Here is a 21776-nt window from a genome sequence, read left to right as displayed (position 1 = left end):
GACAGCACCTTAAAAATGCGAGGGACATTTTGTTTTTGAAAATGAGCGTTCCAACCCCAGCTTTGCTGATGCTTATAGCCCAAGCGAGTATTTATATAGGTATTTATAAATCTCAGAAATGGAGTTTCCTGGAAATGGTAACAGGCCCTGAGGTACAGCCTGTGCTCAGTGTATGTATGCTTAAAGACTGAAACATGAAAGACTCTTTTTAATGCTGTAATTTCATAGTTTTATTAGACTGAGTTATAGCGGAGGAAAGTATTCAGAAATTGCGGCTTAAATGAGAAAACGTGAACGGTGTTACTTATATAAAATACTACCTCAATAGTTCTTTTATTAATTTTTAATGCTCAGAACCCTCTGTGACCTCCTTTATTCTCTTGCTGTCAACATGACAGGCTGGAAAAAAAATTGAAATGAGCTGACGGAACATGTCGCTCGCGTTAAAGGCCCAACTCTGGAGTCTCTTGACTCCCCTTGCTCACACAGCCTGTGTTGCTCCATACTACAGCAATAGTTAGGGCTTGTCTGATACCTCGGGGGCCATGTCTGGGCTGCTTGTCAGTCTTCTTCCTTCAGACGTGGTGGCCCGAGCATGCAGGGAAGAGCATCGTGTGGCCTCATGTCCTTGTAGTTTTACCTTGGTCCAGGGATGTGCTTCAACCTCACAACAGACTTTTTCCCACATAGGCAAGGCTTTTTTTTTTTTTTTTTTTTTGCCATTTCGGTCTGATTCAGCAATGCCTTTCTGGAACACTGGGGCACCATTACTTTATGTATATTTACCAATTTCTCTATCACCAAGGAAACTAATCCTCATATCAGAACAGTCAAGAACATCACAGCATTGTCTCCACAAGGCCGAGTTCATGTTGTCACAGCAACAGAGTGTGGAGGGCAACAAGAGCAGAAGGGACCTTGGAAGTAAACTTCCTCCCTTTTTCAAATTCAAGTGGAAGAGGATGAGAAGAAATAGGCAAAAGTGTGAGCTCAGCCCACTGTCTCATCAGCTGCAGCTAAATACTGCGCTTTAGTGGTTTGTTCTGAGTTGTGAAATCGTGGTGTTTTAGAAACAATGGATAACATTAGAAGTCTAGGAAGGATGGAAACTGATTTAAGATGATCAAAACTGTGTTATAATTGTGATACTTTCTTTTTCTTAAAGGGCCATGGTGTTCACTTTTACTAATAAGAGACAACATAGTCATTCTATTGAGAAACTGAGAAAATCAGATGTCAGAGGAGGAGTCAGTTCGGCTCTTTTCTGCTACTGTCTCATCTCATCCAGTAGTGACTAGAGCCTTATACTTAATATATCCTACCATATCGGTCAGTAGTAGTGACCAGTAATGAGTTATGTCAGAATCTAACGTCAGAAGACATGTGACACTCTTTCTTGTCCCTAACCTCTTGACTTCCAGCAATGTCCAAGGAAGTAGAACACAAGGATCAGCAAAACCCACCTGATACCCCTCCATACGTGGTCCTCTTTCCAATGCCCACGGCAGGCCAGGGTGTTCCATCAGCCTTCAGTCCCATGAGGCCTGAGACAGTGTTGGTGGCTGTAACGCCATCTGCACCACCTGTAAAAAGCATGTATTTATCTTTAAGTTTTGAAGAAAAGACGATTGAAATCCATTCAGGCCCATGCAACCCAGAACTTCCTACCCCCAAATGTCTGCATTCATTTGACTATTCCAGTTACACTTAAATGTTAGATATTTTTTTAAAGTTTTGATTAGCATGGCTTCAATCTGTTAATCATCAGATTGGCATAAAGGTTTTCCAACCAGTGTGAATTTCTGGGTCATTTACAATGTTGTTCCAAGTCAGGGTGCCATTACCATGAAATGAAATTTGTAGTTTTTGTAAAGTTTTCTATTGACTACATGATCTTGACATTCAAAAGATTCTTGTTGAGAAAATGTGTAAGACATTAGGCTTCATTTTAACAAGGGCAAGGGACACATAAATAATTTCAGTGTAGATATGGCAATACTTTTTTCAAACTTATGATAAATGCAAAAGCTGTTACTTAGGTGGTACATGCTGAAGTCCTTAACCATGGGGTTCTCTGCTAGAACTGTAGATTTGCTTCATATTTCATGTGTGTTAAGATGTGTAAAATATGATTCTGTATTTCAAAACTAGGTTAATACCTTATGCATTTGTGAAACCAAGTGATCCAGTTGATGTTTTTTTTTTACACTATATTTTTAAATTTTATTTTTAATATTAGTTACAGTTTATTAACTTTGTGTCCTAGCTGTATCCTGCTCCCTCATTCCCTCCCAATACCACCCTTCCCTCCCTCATCTCCTCCCTGCCCCTTTCCAAATCCACTGATAGGGGAGGACCTCCTCCCCTTTCATCTGACCCTAGCTTATCAGGTCTCTTCAGGACTGGCTGCAAAGGTATCTGTGGCCTAGCAGGGCTGCTCCTCCCTTGGGGGTGGGGAGAGGTCAAAGAGCCCGCCATTGAGTTCATGTCAAAAATAGTCCCTGTTCTCCTTACTAGGGCACCCACTTGGATACTTGATATGTTTCTTAAAAGATAAATACAGGCATGTGTGTGTGTGTGTGTGTGTGTGTATGTATGTATGTATGCGTGTGGAAAGGTTCTACTTCAGCATGGCTGAACCATTGGAGGAGCATTAACTGGGAAGTAATGCAGTTTCAGCTCTTACCTTCCTTCGCTGCTCTTGCGATGCTTACAATATCCGTGACATTTGGGGTCAACTTGGCAAAAAACGGAACCCGAACAGCTTGCCTAACCCAGCGACAGATGTTTCTCACCAGCTCTGGATCCTGTTCAAATAGGTCAGTTAAATATAGAACCTAATTAAAGAATTGTGATCAAAATGTGTCCCGAAACAATATCAAAGCTGGGCATGTGCAAGGCAAGTAGAGTTGCCCAGAAGTGACGTGATACACGTCTCAGATTCCTCCGCAGTGTCATTTCTAAACTCATTAGGGAGCAAAGGTTGGTACACAGCAGGCGCACTACAGATCCATTCTGGAAAGTTTAAGTTGCTCAAGGAAGTCTTTGTTTAATAAAATTACATAAAAGCAAATAAGGAAAAAAAAGTTTCTCACTTTCAGTTAAACAGGAACATAATAAGTGTGTCGTTTTAAGTTCTGGAAACATTATGGAATTTCTAGTATCTTTCTTGGTGGGAACACACACACACACACATGTTTGAACTGGTTAATGGTATCCAAAGGTAAAGGCTGTTGTTTTCACTAGAGAAGACTGACTCTGGTTTGAAGTGTATTCAAAAGAAACTATCTGTGACTTAATCAAACAGCTGAAGGCAATTGATACTTATGCTAAAACAGATTAACAGCTTTGGCTGGCAAATGAGCTACTCAATGACATTCGCTTACTTTTTAAGTATTATCAAGATGAGAGGAGGTTTCTCAACACTCCTCTCTTTGAAAGAATTGATCAAAATGACAAAAAAAAGAGAGAGAGAGAAATAAAATATCAAGATGCTTAAAAAAAAAAGCCTGCTTTCTTCAAGTTTGCGAGTTTTTCTTTCCTCGTGGGACAAACATTAGGTAAAGGTACTCAAACATCCTCCCCATTGAATTCACTTTTCTGTAGTAAATTCTTTGATTTCAACACACACAATAGCTTTTTTTTTTTTTTTAAATGTCGAATGCAAAATTTATTCTGGCAGGTTTTGATAATGTGCTTAGATAAATTAGTTTAAAATATGCAATAACAATTCATTATCAAACTGAGCAATATTATTTTAGCAAGTTAAATGTTTTTGTTGTTGTTGTTAAAAGAAAAACCAGGAAATACAGACATATATTAAAAATATGAAGTAGTCAGCAAGTATTAATGTTCTTTTATGTGTTTAAAAAAAGTTGCTTTTGGTATTTTAACCTTTGAGTTTGTCTATGATAAAATTTCTAATGTTATAACCTTTAAAGGAACCTTTTTGCTTGGTTTTAGCATGTTTTGATTTGTCACCCTGTACTGCTCTAAAAGCTACGTGTTTATATGCTGAGAGACTGCAACGAGGTCATTTCTGTTGATTGTTATTTCAGTTGAGCCAAGCTCAAGACTTTCAACAAAAATCTTTGGCTTGGTTTGTTCACTTTTCAGAACAATAATTTCTTCATTAAACATAAATATTAAAAAGCACTATATGGAAGGCTCCGTGGGGCACACAGTGCATTATGAATAGTAAAATCAGGAGACTTAGCTGTACAAATTCTAACTCATGAAAATGGAGATCTGCCCCAGCCCATGCAATGTTCATGAAATATTTATGGCCACTGCATCGGCATTGTGACGGCAGTTGCATCCCTGCGACTTTCATTTCTAAGTTATGAATTTCCATGGGACTTAGCCTAGAAATGACAGTAACTCCAGATGATGTGAATTGCATGTCCTCTGTGAGAGCACTCTTTAAGGTAGAATTGGACAATAATTTAAAGATCACTTGAAGAGCCTAATATACAGAAGGTAGCCTGTTATGAATGACAAAAACATATTTTAGCATATTTAAACATATTTGGTTCCAATAGAGTAAACACTAATAACCTGGTAGAGCTTCTAAGTGGATTTCAATACTATTGACCATCATGTATTTATAATTTACTTTGAATATTTGTCGGAGACTTTTTTTGATTTTCATTTCTACTAGCTGACTACTTTAAGCAAGTGCCTGGTACCTATTGCTTAGGAATTTGAAATTTGTTCAAACTTTTTTAGTTTTTTTAAAAGCATACAGTGGTCTTATAAGTGTGATTGCACTGAATCGTCTTCTGTTTTGAGATAGCATAATTTGACCTTCCTATGGTTCTTTGAGGTTGATGTATTCACATACGTTTTTCTTTTAATCTTCAGTCTAACCCACACGAGCTAGGAGTAATCATGATAGTTGTTCAAAATAAAAAATTGAATGATTGAGAAGTTTTAAAACAATTTCTGGCCAACATTATTGTGAAATATTCTACAACAATAGCAATCCCAAGGCTAATAACACTATTAAATAATAATTTAATCTAGTTTGTGGAATTAAAGGCAAAATGTAAATGTTCATGCTTTGCTCAGTTCTTCCCGCATTTGATATGAAATTGGCTCTAAATACTATGTCTTTTTCTATACCTTGACCTTCTCATTCTTCTAATAGCTTTTTGATAACTTTGCCTTTCTTAACAAACCAGGATTTTAAGTCTTATTTACATATCTTCTAATAATTTCTCCTCCCAGATCTCCAAAACAGAAACAGGAAATATTTTCTGTGAGAAAGAATTGAATAGATAATAATGTCAAAACCACCATCACCAACAACAAAAAAGACCTTCAGTTTCTAGAAACCTAAAATACATAAAACGAAAGAAGGATTAACTAAAACCTTGATATAATGCCTATTAACCAAATTGTTTTAGGCTGCCTTTTTTTTTGTTTGTTTGTTTGTTTGTTTTTTAAATCTTTTATTTTTTTTTATTAATTACACTTTATTCATTTTGTATCCCCCCATGAGCCCTTTGCTACTCATTTACCTTAACTATTGTGTTTGACCTAGCATTCTACTGTGAGCTAAACGTCTCAGTAAGCTGAGCTGACCTCTAGCCTTAACCAACCCCAAGGCTAAGAACGCTGTAGATAACATCTGAAACTCATAGAATCTCTCCTTTGCTACAGCTCACCTAAGGACCACTTCCATGGATTTGTTGAAAGTATGGATTTGTGACTTTGTCCTTTGGCTATAAAAGGTCATGTTCTCTCTTTTAACATAAGTCTATGTTTCTTGGCTTTAGTAACATTTATTTGCCTTCGGATAAACCTAGCCTTATTTCCTAAAAAAAAAAGGAACCTGGTGTATTTTTAACTTGCCTCTTTTTATATACATTAAAATCCAGGCTTGGGTCTGAGGAGATGGTTCAGCAGTTAAAAGCATTTGGTACATTTGCAGGGTTCTCCAGTACAATTCCCAGTGACAACACTGGGTAGCTCATGACTGCCTCTAACTCTAGCTCCAGGGCATCCAATAACCCGTTCAGGCCTCTGTGGGCCTCTAGGTGCATGTACATAACAACACCCACGCACACCCACACACCCACAAATAAATAAAGCTAATGAAAAACTAGGTGATTTCTTTATTAAGGACAGCTGGGTATATTTTATGACAGTATTCTAGAAGTATGGAGTCTCAAAGAATGTTTCGTAAGTCAGAAATTATTCTGAAGAAAACGGACAGTTATTTAGAAAACAATAACTTAATACTTCCTTCAACAAATCTAGTAAACATAAATCTAGTGGGATTAGAAAGTTTTTAATGTTTTGTTTTTTTTGTTTGTTTGTTTGTTTTTCCTACAGGTACTAACAATTGCCAATCCCTAACCTGAACTTTCAAGCTCAGTTTCAGGAGTAGCCAGTATTTCTGTGTGCATGTGTGTATATATGTTATGTATTTTGATGCTTGTTAACTCTTTTGTTAGTCATCTAATCATCTGAAAATGCTCTAAGCAACATCACATTTCCTTGAGGCAGGCATGTAAAGTGGCATCATCAGCAGAAAGGCACCGATGTCCTTTAAAGGATGAGTGGCAGGCCTGGGGAGCAAATGATGCTTTTAAGAGTAGCACATGAACCAAAGGAACCACGGCATATTTATGAAGTGCTACAAAGAGGATAAGAGGATAAGGCAAATTTGGCCCATTTGACAACTTTCATGGAAGCCAGGGGTGGCAATGTATGCATAAAACTCCAGCACTTGGGAGATTTGAGTCAGGAGGACTGCCGTGAGTTCTGGGTCACCTTTGGCTATTTAGCATGTACCAGGCCCACCAAGGGCTACATAGACTCTGTCTCAATAAAATAGAAGGAAGGCAGCAAGAGAAGGAGGGTGGGGAGTGTTCATGGAGAAGAGCCTAGTATCTACCCACAGTGAATCTTCTCCTTAAGAATTTCCTACGAATTGCACAGAGAGAATAAGTCCAAACTAGAAAATCCTGTGTTGCCTTGCACCTTGTGTGGTTCTCGCTGTGTAACAGTTGACTGTAAAGTTTGGTTTCTAAATCAAGCCTTTAGATTCTAATTGCAGCAACTGCTGCCTCTCCAGCTCTCTGGACATAGGCCTTCTGCCTCGCAGGCCCTTGGGATGGCCTCTCTGCTCTCTGACAGGCACTGTTGAGACCCCCTCCTGCACCCCCACTCAAAGAAAAGCACTCCAGAGTGAGGCCAGGTGCACTTCTCAAGAAGCTAAACTACAAGTGAAGTTTTTGACTTGAAGAAACATTTCTCTCCAATTTACCCGTAATTTTCAGTCTGTTACAATTCTTTTCAAAATGGATTTCTTAGAAGATGGCATTTCAATGAATTCACTGAGAAATGTTACCAGTTATAAAATGTTTTCCACTAAGAAACTCCTAAGTCTTAATTCACAGGACATGACAAGAGCTGGATAGCATTTTTTATTATGTCTCCTTCTCTGATGGAGAGAACTGGGGCCCGTAAGATCAATCTGAGTGCTTATTTCATCTTCTTAATTTTCTTTCCCATTATCATGTTCTAAACCATCATCTCCTTTAGCGAAATTGCTCCCTAAAGTGAAATTCAGTGATCACTTGTAAACTAGAACTATAAAAGGATCCAGCTTCATTTATACCTGTGAGACCAGATGTAAGTATAAGGTAATAGGAAAAGGAGACAAATTTATTTTTCTGCGTCAATAAACTAGGACAGAGTTCACTGTTTGGGGTAAGAGTATTAGTGAATGCAGAGACTGTGTGTTGGCATGGAGACGGTTTGAATCAACTTTTGTCTTATCATGTGTGTTTCCCGAAATGTTTTTCTTACTTAAGCATTATAATAGTGGTACAACTACTTTGTGAAATGTCTTTATAGTTTCTTATTAAAGGAGCCACATACCTAGTAACTATGAAGAAATACCATACAGTTATATATTCCGCAGATACAGTGACTACATTCCAAGAATTTTATATAGATGATTCTAGCAACTTTTTCAACATTGTTCCACGTGGAAAATGCTCCCAGTATTTGTCCATTTGTCCCTAAAGTAGCCATATACTTATGATATACTTACTGTATACCTTTCTCCCTCCCCCTCTTCCTCTCCCCAAACCTTTCCTCTCTCCAAAATGTCCTTCTCTTGTGCCTGGTTAACCACCTTCATTGAAGCTTTGTGGGGCCAAGCATCTGATTCTCCTCAGGCCAGAATCAATTAACAAATGAATGTCTCCACGGTGTGTCCACATGTGCCTCCTAACTGCAATTGTCAGCATCGTTAAAATTGACTTTTTCGTCACCCAATTCTCTCTACTACGCTAAGCATCCTTTTAAGGTTGTGTCTTTCTCCTCTTCTAATATCCCTAACCACAGAGCCTGAGACACTAGGAACCTCCTTAAATGTAGTGTTCTGTGACAAAAATGAAGGCTCCCTAGTTGGCCCCAGTATTACACTCCACGTTACAAACAAAATATGGCTTTTCATGTTCCATGGAACCAAAGCAAGCTACAAAAACAAATATTTTTTGATCTACAATCAGAGGGTTTGGTGGAAGGCCCTTGGTTATCTGCCAGCAAGTAAAACTACCTGTTCACCTAATGAAGGCCTAAAATTTCTCGAAACCCTACCGGATATGTTGGGCTGCCAACCGCCACTTCTGGCTAAAACTTTACAGTGCTGAGTCATCAGCCTCTTCAACCTTGATCCTACCCATCCCAACCATTGGACCATGGTACTTGGGGGTTTGCTGGAGTCTTCTAAGACAACCTATTCATAGATGTGCAAGCTGAAGGAAGGTTTCTGGGTTTTGTTTTGTTTTTATACAGTCCCCGTGACTATGACTTATTGCTGTTTTCTTGTTTGTTCCTGATGCAGCACTACTCTGGAATTCTTGGTCTGGGTACTTTTCTCTGTCACTCTGTCTCAGAAGCTTGCAATTTTCCTCAATGGGAAAGGATCAGCAAGCACTATATCTCTGCCTCCGACTCCTGGTTGCCTGGGGTTCTTTTTGTGCTATTTTCATCCTCTGCCATGACCTTCAGGTCTTCACACTCCCTTTCCACCAGCTCATTTCTTCTGTACTCCCAAATGACTGTGCTAATGGTTATGAAGCTGGAGAAGGTACCTGTTCAAAATACCTGACTCTGAACATTCGTGCCCCACAGTTCAATGCACTAGTCTTTGAGGGGCTGACCTTCTTGTTACTATTGCTATTACTATCTGATTGTATAATGCCTTGACTCTACGGTAACAACCCCACTGTGAGTCAAATAAACAGGCTGGGATCAGACTCTGGAAGTTAGATGGGCGCTGTCAATTACAAGATCAGTCTTTTTAATTGTTAGGAGTCATCTCACTTGGCACCAAAACAGAATTACAAACCGCAGCATAAAAATGCTTTAGAAAATCCATGCATTGCAGGCGCCATAGTTAAAACCACATCCTCCTCCAAGAAAAGACATATCCTGCTACATGCAGGTGTGAACTGCTGGTCTCTTGTGGCCCATCTTCCACCTCTACCTGGCTTTTCCATTGGAGGTTAGGTTTTGCTAAGGGAGGTCCCAAACAATGGCAGTACAATCCTTCCACAAACCCTTTCTGTCCAACATGCATCTCTTCTAATAGGGTAACACTGGCTGGATAGTTGCTCTGTACTGGGGCAGCAAGGGATTCTGTCAAATCTGTAACTTCAGACGACTTTCTACAGACCTGGCACACAAATAATTTTGCTTTTTTCCTCTGTGTTTTACCAAGGCTAGTTCGCAGCAAATTTTACCCTCCTTACTCCATCTTGGGACCAGTTCCTGGAGGACTCGATTGCTAGTGTTGACTGCCATACTATTATCTATAGTGTACTTATTAACAGGTGGTCCACATAATCTGGAGAAAACAGTACATGGAGAAAGAGGCAATTCTCACAGTCTCCTGACAGCACCAGTAGGTGTTGAAAATCGTGGGCCAACTGAGCTCAGCTGGACCCCCAGCCAGTATCCTAATCCCTGCTTAGAACATACTAAAACGATGTCAGTGGGTAATAACATACAGGCAGCTGCTTTCACTACCATGTATGGATTCATTGCAGATAAAGGCAAGTGATTATTTACGTGCATTAAAAAAAGGAGTTTTTACTTTTTGTGGACTTCAGGCAGCTTGAAATTTGCTTCCTTAATGCAAAGCACCAATATAAACAGCATAACAATTGATATTTTACACATCTGTTGGTCTATTCACTCAGCTTCTGTTTTCCTAAGCTGGAGTTAGAAAACAACCACAGGCATAAAACCTCAGTATTTTTATAATCCCATATTGGTGTGAATGATTAACTAACCCGGGGAGGAAACTAGTATGACACAGTGGACTGTGCCCTGCAGCACCCACTGTGCTGAGAGACACATTTAAGATGAAGACAGACTAGGGGAGTCATGCTTCTGTCCTGAGAACTTGATGAAATTCAAGCAAAAAGGAATTACTGCTGAGGCGATTTGAAATAACATAGCAGAGCAAACTTCAATCCCTTGACAATGGATGGTTTCAGCTAAGGAGAACTCATTCATATCAAGCTGATGTAGTTCCTCAAGGAATTCCTTCCCACTGTTGCAGAAAGAGCAGAGAAGAAAGATCTAGATTGTTTTGGCTTGTTTATTTTGCCAGCTCTTTGGACTAATTTCTTTCTTTCTTTCTTTCTTTCTTTCTTTCTTTCTTTCTTTCTTTCTTTCTTTCTTTCTTTCTTCTTTCTTCTTTCTTCTTTCTTTCTTTCTTTCTTTCTTTCTTTCTTTCTTTCTTTCTTTCTTTCTTTCTTTCTTTCTTTCTTTCTTTCTTTCTTTCCTTATGTCTGTCTTTCTTAGTAAAAATGAGATGCCAGAAGTAAAGTGACCTTGTTAAGAAGGCTCTGGTTGAAATATGGCATAGGAAAGGTTCCAAACATGTAAGTGCAACATTGATAAGCTCTTGGCGTAAAGCTTGTAGATACTAGATTTTTCTCAAAAAACCCTGATTATATAGGTTTATTTATGTGCACTTGAATTTCAGACTTTAAGAGTCCATGCCTTAAGGTCCATGTCTTAGTCTCATCTCTTAGTCCCTGACCAAAAAAAAAAAAAACTTAAGAGAGAAAGGGTTTATTTTGTCTTACAATTTTGGGTTGCACTCCATCGTAGCAGAGCAGTGCAGGCGGCAGTAACTTAAACCAGCTGATTATGTTACATCCACAATCAAGAGCAGAGAGAAGTGAATGAATGCTTAGTGGTCTGTTAGCTTTCTCTAATGTTACAGAGCCCAAGGTCCTCTGCCTAGGGAATGGTATTAGCCACAGTGGGCTGAGTCTTCACACTTCAACTAACCCAGTTAAGAAAAATCCATCACAGCCAAGCTCACAGGTCAATATGATTTAGACAATCCCTCCCTGAGATTCTGTTCTCAGGTTATTATAGATTTTGGCAATTTAAACTAACCATCACTGTGTGTGTGTGTGTGTGTGTGTGTGTGTAAGAGAGAGAGAGAGAGAGAGAGAGAGAGAGTAATAGAGTAATAAGAGGTATTCACTGTTTTTAAAGTCTTCCAGATGTCAAGGAAAGAAAACATGACTAGCTCAGCCTATGTTGAGTTTATTACAAACAAATAAGAGACAGATGAAAGTGACAGAAAGGTTTTGAGCAAGAAAGAAGCCATGATTTGTCTACCATCTTAAAGGACACGTGGCAGCTCTGGAGTCTTGTGTTTGGTTCCATTTTCCTTAAAGATGGATGTCTGTTACTTTAAGGATAGATAACCATGGTGTTGGGGCTAGAGGAATGGCTCAGTGAGAAGGATCACTGAGAGAACCAGACAGAACCTGAGGATGAGTCTCAGAACTGACATTAAAACAAACAAACAAACAAAAAAAAAAAAACAAAAAACAGATGTGATCACATCTACCTGTAATACCAGCATTGGATGGTCAGAGATGAGAGGTCAGTAGGGCAAGCCTACCCTCTGTTTCAGTGAGAGACTAAAAAAATAAAGTATACCTGTGAGCACATGTAAACCTAGAGCGTCTGGAAACAAGGACAGAAGCATATAGAGCTGAAGTTTGCTAGCTGACAGTCTAGTTCCAGTTTTAATGACCCATCTCAAAGAAATAAGGTGTAGTGAGATAGAGTAGAATAGAATATCCCATGTTTTCTGTCTTTTGTGCTTGTACCTGCAAAAATATGTGGGGATACACCACACACATACATACACACACACACACACGCAGACACACTCATACCCCACACATAAAATAATTTATGAAAACATAAATCACGATACTACTGAGCACGCTTGTCCTTTCTTAGTGTCCTGATTTCCTCTGTGCATCTACCCAGTTGCTCCCCATTTATATGTTGTCTCCCTGGTTCAAGAGTTCCAGTTGTTTTTCCTTTGGAAAATGTTTTCACCTTGGGATCCGTGTTTGTAAACAAAATCAACAGATTAGAATAGTCGCCAAACATTTATATTTTGCTGTTTTGTTCCACTCAAAGTCACATTTCTGTCTCATTTTGTGGAGATTCCCACTGTATGTCATCTATATAAGCCATGACTAACACACCATGTCTTGGTGTATTAAGAGTTGGAGATTAAATCTAGAGCATGTTACACCCTAGGAAGTGCTCTACCACTGGGCTATATTTCCAGCCATCTCTTTAAAGCTCTTCATTTGAAATAGGGTCACTTACTTGACCTTGCTCTTGAAATCCTCATGCATCCGTTTCCTAAGAAGGGACTACAATTCTAGAGCACCAGGTCCAACTAAGTAGTCATCTTCTCTACTCTCCCACAACTGAAAAACAAGTACTTGAGCTAAGCTTACACTAGTGCATATTTAGCCAAAAGCATTTATTCTGTCTCCAGAAAAGTGATAAGCATTCCCATGGTGGAATGCAGCGTGCTATATACAAAGGCATCTACAGTGACCCAATGATGAACAGCAGCCTGCATACAGCAGGGAGATTCTTGGTATGTTTCTCTAAGCTTGTACGGTTTCTGTCATCTTCATTTCTGTAAGACATCTTGTAGCCAGAGTCAGGCCTTGTGATTAGGAGTTGTTATAGATACTTAGCTACTGTTCAGTATGCATAGGCATGAATTATTGTTTTATGTTCCATAAAAAGCTGTTGACTTCTTTTGGTTTAGGTTGAGTTTAGGTTGGGATATAATATCTTGTCCAATGAATAGTGGCCATGTTAATCAGGATACATGTTTTTGTAGCAGCCAGATATGTCTCTGACCACTTTTTCTTAGAAAAGAGCCATGGGCCTGGAAGGCATCAAAGTAAGGCATCAACTTTGTCTTAAAACAATAATAGTCCCCTAGAACTGAAATATAGTTTCACTTATGGCAGTGAAAATTTACTAGAATCGGTATAATATCTAAATGGCCTTTGGGATTTCAATGTGTCTCTATTCCTCAGGAAGTCCTTTAGCATTTGAGCATGTTAAAATGAGCAAGCCCTCATGCAATTCAAAAGACCTTTGCAGAAAGAAAGGATGTATCAGGCAGATCCAGGGAAGCTTGATTTAAAATGTATTAAGAGCAGCTATGATTTCTTAAAAGATGAATACATAGACAGAGGATGATAATATAGCCCATAAGGGAAAATATCTTGAGGCACAGAAATTAAATGAAAATACGATCACCTCTTCACTTTGAATACCTGCGTGATTACCAATTCGACAAGGATCTTTCATTTATCCCAACTCAACTTTACGGAAGTGCCTGAAGCCTGCATTGTTGATAAGACACTTGATGAAGCTTGCATAGGGGAAAAATCTTCACACTGCTTGATATACAGAATCATATTATCACCAAAACAGGCGGGTATTTACTTGTGCGGTACTCAACAAATGGAAAGTACTCAGAGATTGCTAATCTTAGATAGTTTAAAACTTTGCTTTTTTTTTTTTTTTTCACTTGAAAAAGTGCATTGTGGTGAACTCTTTTTTTTTTTTTTGGTTACAAATTAACAGTTAGATATAGCAGGAGCTAATTAGGTGTTTAGTTAATATAGACTAAGGACTTGCAACACTGAGAGCATGCTGCTTCATACTTTTCTGTTTGCTAAGGGTCTTGGCTCTTTACATGTAGCTGCTGCAAAACAAATGAGTTTGCATACTATGTAATGTTTTGATTCATCTGTGATAAGTAAAGGAATTATGGGAGGCCAGAGAGTGATCAAGAACCTGGACTAAAGTTCTTAATTAGGCACTTGTCACTACTGTGAAGGTAAGAAAAGGTTCACCATGCAGTCTTGACTATCCTGAACTCACAAAGTTGACCAAGCTAGCCTCAAACTCACAGAGGTCTAGTTGCCTGTGTCTACCGAGTGCTACGATTAAGGGCATGCACCATCATATCTGGCCTTAAATATGCAGTCTTTTAATACTGGTGTTTTGATATATGAAATAAATAGAAAAGCAACCCAAAACAATTTGCTGTATTTGAAGTATGTACAAAATGAGAGGAACCTACCTTAGCAGTTAGATAATCGTTTTTATTTACTTCTACTGTGTGTGTGAGTGAGAGACAGACAGAGACAGAGACAGAAAGACAGAGAGAGAGTATGTGAGAGAGATCCAGGCATTTAGGAAAGATAAAAATGGAAGTGATTATAGATGAAAGATCTGTTGGTGCTAGTTTTTAACTCTATTTTATTTCATTTTGGTTAGTTGTCAGGCTGTCTAGCAGTTCAGCAACAGCAACCTTCTTCTTTAACTATCCCTGTTCTCAAAGCCTTCTCTTTGTCCATCCATTTCCTTATAGCCCTCACTCCTTCTCTCTCTGCGTTCTTTATTTATACCCTCTTGGAGTTCTCAGAATTAAACTCTCTATAGCTGGCAAAGATCATGCACCCTGACCCACGATGCAGTTCTCAGCTGGCATAGACCAGGTTCCTTTGCACAAGCTGGTTATCAACTGTGGATAAACTAAACGCATCTCCATATCCTACACTTGGGATTATAACAAAAATAGATTTATATAACATGACTGGGTTTTTAAAGAAGCTAAAACTTACACTACCGGGATCTCAAAATGTCAGGAGCTTTAGTAAGGCATGTGGAGCAATATAAGAATGAAGACACGAATGGAAAACTGTACAAAGCATGGTAATGTTGATGAAGATATGGAACGAGAAGTGTCTAGTGCATAGGAAGGAATTAAGAAAAAGGAAAGACTACTATCTTGTTCCATCAGAATTGTGGTCATTCCCCCAAAAACAGTTTTCTCTTTATTATTTGGAGAAAACGTGGAAGGTCACATCTTCAGGTCCACGTTTTAGGAACATAACCGCCATGCATGTCTCTGCAACATGCAGAGAAAGTAGGAAGAACAGCTTAAAGAGGAAATAGTATATTGCAAAGGACTCACTATATAAAAAAAGAATTCAAAGAATTCAAAGCTACTTGGTAGGCTTTTTAAGATAAACACAACTTGCTTCTTTCATATCTACAGAGTAATTTGAATATATTTGTGTTTTACAGTGTGCAATAATGAAAAATAGCAAAATGGAACTGGAGGGTGTAAACAAATTGTGACTCTGGGAATCCTAACTGCGGGGGGAAAACATTTTCTCAGCCAAGTGATAGAGTCAAGAGTGGCAGATTTGGAGGAGAAATGCTGAACGACTTTAGACATAATGAGGTGAGGCTTTTTCAGGACTAGGTAGCTGAAGGAATCTCTGGGTGAGTTTATAAGAATCCACGTCTTAAGAGAGGAGTTTAAGAAATATAAAGTTGAGAGTTATCAGATCATGGCTGATGTGAATTGAGGAGAAGGAAAGAAAGGTATTAAGTCATGGGACCATTGATTCTTAGCTGCTGAATGTAATAGAGAGATATAAGAGAAGGGAGCTGGGAGGAAGAGAAAAGAAAGGATGAAGGGAAAGAGAAAAAGAATGAATTCATTCTCTGCTTTATAATACTGCTGTAATGAACTCAAACAGAACGAGAAGTAAAAATGTAGGCAATAGATAATGCCCTTAGGTGCATTGGCAACTGAAGAGCTAAAATATGAGATAGAAGGGACACTGAATTGGGCTAGAGACATTTGAAAACATGTGGAACCAATGACAGTCATCAGTAAATTCAACCTGAGCTATCAGACCCTAGAGCTGTACTTGACATAAAAATGTGCACAAATGCATGCATTAATTATATTTCACTCCATAATTAGAACTGAGGACACAGAAAAAGTGATCACTTGCTCTGTTGTGAAGTATTGCATTAACGTGAGTGGAAAGAGAGTGGATTGTTTAAAGGTGTCAGCTGTGATTTGCCCATCTCTGAATTCTTACAATGTGAAGCGAGTGGCAGAGACTCGAAGAATGAACTATGATAATTAAATATATAATTGATATTGCAGATCTAGATGAAATCTGAGCAAGTGTTTAAAATTATTCCCAGGGCATATAAACTTAATATACTTACAACTGTTAATGATTTGCCAAATATTCTCATTTATATTCCCCCTTATTGTACAAAAATACTTATGGCTTACTGTTTTCTTCAAATTACCCCCGGGAAGATACATAGGCAGTCCTGCTTCTGATAATGTTTAGGATCATCAATTTTTATGTGAATATTTTCCTTATCTTGCTACAGGTTAAAGTAACATCATGTGTCTCATAAGCCTGTTTATCATAATTTATACAACTCTTCTGCATAAATCTTTCTTCAGAAATTATTTAAAATAAAGTGATTACTTAATTGCAAAAAGTATTGTCTAATGATTGTGGATGAGAATTAGGCTTAAGTGAAAAATGGAAGCACCTAACAAGCTAACTAAACAAAACCAATATTGCAAAGAAATATTTTCATCTATTTCATTTGAGTTAGGTTAAACATTCCTCAAACTTTTTTATGTTTATCACTTTATCTACATAACCTTCATAGAGTCTGTGCTTGTGTGTGTGTGTGCATGTGTGTGTGTGTGAATATGTATGTTGTTTCATGTGTACCTGTGTACTGGCCAGAGTTGAAACTTCAGTGTCATTTCTTGGGTATCATAGATCTTGTTTTCTGAAGCAGGATCTCTCACTTGCCTGGAACTCACCATTTAGACTAGGCCAGGCTATACAGAGAACCCTGTATATGTACATGGATTTTGGGGAATGGATTTAGATTCTCATGGTTACATTCAGTACATAACTGAGTGAGTTATTTCCTCAGCCTAGACTTTTTATATCATACACGGTGTTCTACGTCATTAGTCTTCTTCACTATATATTTTGAATATTTATATTTCATTCATAATACTTCATATAATACATAATAAATTTCTTATTTGGGGAGCTTTGAGATTGTTTACAAGTTTGACTATAAATAATATTGGACATTCTCTTTTCCCCTAAAGAGCTGGCTTAGACTTAAGACTGGTTATAGGTCTAGAGGTAACTACTGTTGGATCCTGGGGACATGAATATTATCTTGCCTGACAATTTCATCACAGGAAGTCATTGCTGGTTTAGCAGAAAATGAAGGATAAAATTCCTCAGTCAAAGGCAATAAGACCAGTATTTCAGGGGTTGGGAATGGGAGAACATTTGCTGAGGGTAGAGAGACTACTTCCTCAGGTAAGATAAACCCTTGAGAATTTGGGGACTCAGAGTTCTCAGTGGCCTCCTCCTAGCCAGGCAGGACTTTCAGTGGAGGGAGGAGGACACCAACCCAACCACAAAACCTTCAACCCAAAATTTACCCTTGCGTACAAGAAGTACAGGGATAAAGAAGATGGAGAAGAGATTGAGGAAATGATCAGCTGAGGACTGGCCCAACCTGAGACACACCCCATGGGAGAGAGCTAACCATAATGCTATTAATGACACTCCTATGCTTGCAGACAGCAGAGTAGCATTACTCTTCTATGAGATTCTCCACTGAGCAGCAAGCCAAAACAGATGCTGAAAACCACAGCCCAACATTAGGCAGAATTTGAGGAGTCTTGTGGAAAAATTGGGATAAGGATGACAGGACCAGGAGGGGATAAGTACTCCACAAGAAGACAGAGTCAACTAACCTAAGCCCATGGAGATTTACAGAGACTGAAGCACCAACCAAGGAGCATGGACTGGACCTAGACCCCATACATTGACATGGCTGATGGGCAGCTTAATCTCCATGAGTGTCCGCTAGCAAATGGAGCAGGGGATGTCTCTGACAGAGACTCTATTGCCTGCTGTTGGATCATTTTCCTCTGGCAGGGCTGCTTTGCCTGGCCTCAATGGAAGAGGATGTGCTTAGTCCTGATGTGACTTGATGTGCCAGAGTGGGTTGGTATGGTGGGGCGGGGATACACTTATCTAAGCAGAAGGAAAGAGGAAAAAGGGAGAAGAGGGTGGGAGGGTGGAACCGGGAGGAGGGGTGGGATGAGGCTGCAATTGGGATATAAAATGAATACATAAATAAATTATTCAAAACAAAAACAAAATAAAAAGCAAAACCAGAAAGTCCTTGGTTTCAAGGTGTGGGCTAGAGTTGAGCCACACCACTGCAAGAAACAGGTTTTTCCAGTTCACAGTCTTGGGATTCACAGTGTGATCAAACATCCTGCAACATTTAACAATTCTGGTTTCTCTGGTGCTATCTGTGTAACCTCATTTCCTCTATACTAACACAATCTGTTATTATTTTTAAATCATATTTTATATAGTTATATTTACTCCAAGTTTACTAAATTTTACTATGATTTTGGTGCAGCCAATCTTTGCAGAAAATAATGATTTCTATTTCTAAGCTAATCTGATTATATGGATTCTTCACATCAAGGGGATTTTTATTTACCTTCTATATTTCATATTTAGCTGAGGCTGTGTTTGAATTGTGGTAACTTGCAGAAAGTATTTTTGAAGTTCATAAAATGTTTTACACATTATTTACTAGACTTTGGAGCCATTTAGTAGGGTAGACAAAAGCCTAGGATAGCTATAAAGAGGGATGAGAAGATACAAGGAAAATTTTGAACTCATTAACATTTTAGTAGAGGATCAGAGCATTATATAAATTATGTTTTAAACTACAGTAATGTCACCAGTTTGACTGTTGCACGAACTCATTTGTATGTTGATTTCATAGGCTTTGAATTATCTGTGTTAGAATGGAAAGAGCCATTAATATAACAAATGTATTAAAATGCTGTAGATTTGTCTTTGGAATCTGATCAATTACCAGGGGCATTCCCCAGGTACTTCTTATGTAATTTCCAGGATTTACTCATAAATGAAAGTGATACCAATCTATACTTTGCTGGCACCTAAGAGTAAGAGTGAGATGTGACTCTGAGTTGCCCATCACGGAAGGCATACCCAGTCAATGTTAAGTCTATACATGAGGGGCAAATTCAAGTACAAAAGAATGGCATTATGGCATTTCACCTCAGTCATGTGCTTTCATCGAAATAGCAATTTGTGAAAAGTAGAAATATAGACTAGTGAGATGGTTCAGCTGGTAAAATTCTTCCTAACAAGCCTAATGGCCTGAGTTCAAACACAGGGAACCACAAATAGAAATAAAACAACACATCACGCAGTTGTCCGACAACCTTTACCTATGCACTGTGGCACAGATGCCTCCACAATCATGTACACAATGGATAAATACTTAAAAGAAAATAAATATTTTGATATTTAACTTCTATAACATTTCTCATCATCTCTGTGCTACCAAGTAGATACGGTACCATTAATTTCAAGAGCAGCCAATAGGGGTAAGTTTTTTAATAGTGTAAGTGTACATTACGCATTAAAATGCAAAGGACATTTTCTTATATGACTTTCTTCTCTTTTTAAAGATTTGTTTTTATTCTTATTTGTGGATAGGGAGTGTTTGTGTGAGTATGGGTGCTTGTATTTGTCCTGAGCTGGAGCCACAGTTTGTTGTGAGTTACCCAGTGTGCGTGCTAGAAATTGAATGGGTCCTCTAGAAGAGCAATATATGCTCTTAAGTTGTCTTGCTACCCCATGTTATTTCTAATTTTCCTTTTTAAAAATTTAGTTTTATTTTATGTATATGTGTGTGTGGAGTGCACGTGTGTATATCACATATATGCAAGTGTCCTAGAAGGTCAGAAGATGCTAAAAAATCTCCTGCACCTGGAGTTTCAAGTAATTGGGATTCATTCAATGTCACTGTTGAAAATGCTACCTAGGTCCTAGCAAGGGCAACAAATGCTTTCAAACGCTGAGGCATCTCTTTAGCCCCAATACCTTCTTAATTCAAAAATATGAAATTGTAAATACTCTCTATTTCATCTTCATGCAATATAAAGTAAACAGATAAGGAATGATTAACTTTTAGGTTATAAAAGTATCCAAGAGTAATCCCTTTGAAATCCTCAGAAATTTTCAAAATTATAAACAGGACCAATCAGTCCTCTTTTGTATGATTTTCTCATTGTGCTTTATTGTCATAATTTTTGTTTAATAGAGTTCAGAGTTCACAGTGTAAATAAAATATGTGCATAGTAAACATTCCAGAATCTTAAACCATATTTATTTACATAGTAGCATTTGCAACTTGTGTGCATGTTGCATGATCAGTCTTAATAATGGCTGTTACTAAGTGATTAGGTTATATTAATTAGTTGATCAACAAATATTTACAGAGCCACTTCCAGGGGTACACAGCAAATAAAACAAAAGGATTCCTCTCAGACCATTTTCATTCTAGCAGAAAATAGAACAAGGACAAAAGAGTAGTGGGTCACTTTGAGTTTGTGTCAGCTGTGAAGCAGGGAAGGAGAATAATGGGAGACAGTGTGACTGAGGTACAGGAAGGTTAGCCCTCCTCAGAAGTTCCTCATCTCTCAGCCTGGGAGCTACATAACCCTTCAACGTGCTTTAATGATTGCATTGCATTATGTATCCACATGACAGTTTTTTAGTTGATCAAAGCATTTGAGTTCTTCAAACTTAGATAGCATATTGTTTTACATTTGCAGTCTTATCCATGGGTCAGTGATAACACTGGTACTCAACACAGCAAGAGACCAATTGACTACAAAGCCGTTGCCTTGAAGACAACAGTATTAGAAGGAAATGCTATGTCTCATCCAATATTATGCTGAGGTATTTTATCTAATCACTGCCTATTTTCATTTAGCAGTTTTATATATTACATGGGAATAGAAAACTGAGTTACACGTGTTAGGAAGCTTTTCAAAGCTAGGTTTATTCTTAGTCAAGTGATGCATTCATATTGGCCTTGCTGTATGAAACCAATATTTGCAAAACTATGTTGTTATGTTTCAAATGAAACAATTCAATAGCAGCCAAGCTTGCAAAATATGGGCTCACCTTCATATGAATTATGAGAATGATATTTTCTTCACAAAGGAGAAAATGATAAGGGAAGGGAAGGGGGAAGACTCGATGTAGGGAATTGAATTAACTCTCTGGAAGCACGTTGGTTTGGCATTGTTATGCTTTCAGAGATAAACCTGTTGCATGGAACAGCTTCAGGGGAAACTTTTCTTTACTCAGACATGTATTTACGGCAATATTAAATTAATTGAACACTTGTTCTTCAAAAGAAAACAATGTTTATTAAATTTCCACTTGGGCACCATATAATGCTTAGCTTAGGGTGGGAATTTAGAGAAATGTGATTCTAGACTCCTTGTGGGCTATTTCTTTCACTATTTTATCTATGACTGGGACCCAAAGGACTTGTCATCTGACAGGTCTTCAAGGTCTCCTTGTGACTTCTGTTGATTCCACCCAAGATGGACGCAGCATGAGTACTGCTGGTTGTCTTCTGACTTCATCCCTAAAGGC

At 38.3% G+C, this 21776-nt stretch overlaps 1 protein-coding gene across 1 annotated transcript in view; it reads right to left on the bottom strand.

The window, feature by feature from the left end:
* The window catches only part of Dpyd (dihydropyrimidine dehydrogenase), an 844213-nt gene that overhangs the window by 230141 nt on the left and 592296 nt on the right, over positions 1-21776 (bottom strand). Inside the window, 2 exon segments of the mRNA XM_055628041.1 lie at positions 1464-1583; positions 2687-2807. Coding sequence (XP_055484016.1) covers positions 1464-1583; positions 2687-2807 — 241 coding nt within the window.

This window comes from Psammomys obesus, unplaced genomic scaffold, assembly GCF_907164565.1.
Source record: "Psammomys obesus unplaced genomic scaffold, mPsaObe1.curated_primary_1811, whole genome shotgun sequence".
NCBI lineage: Eukaryota > Metazoa > Chordata > Mammalia > Rodentia > Muridae > Psammomys > Psammomys obesus.
This window is presented reverse-complemented; position numbering and strand designations above follow the sequence as displayed.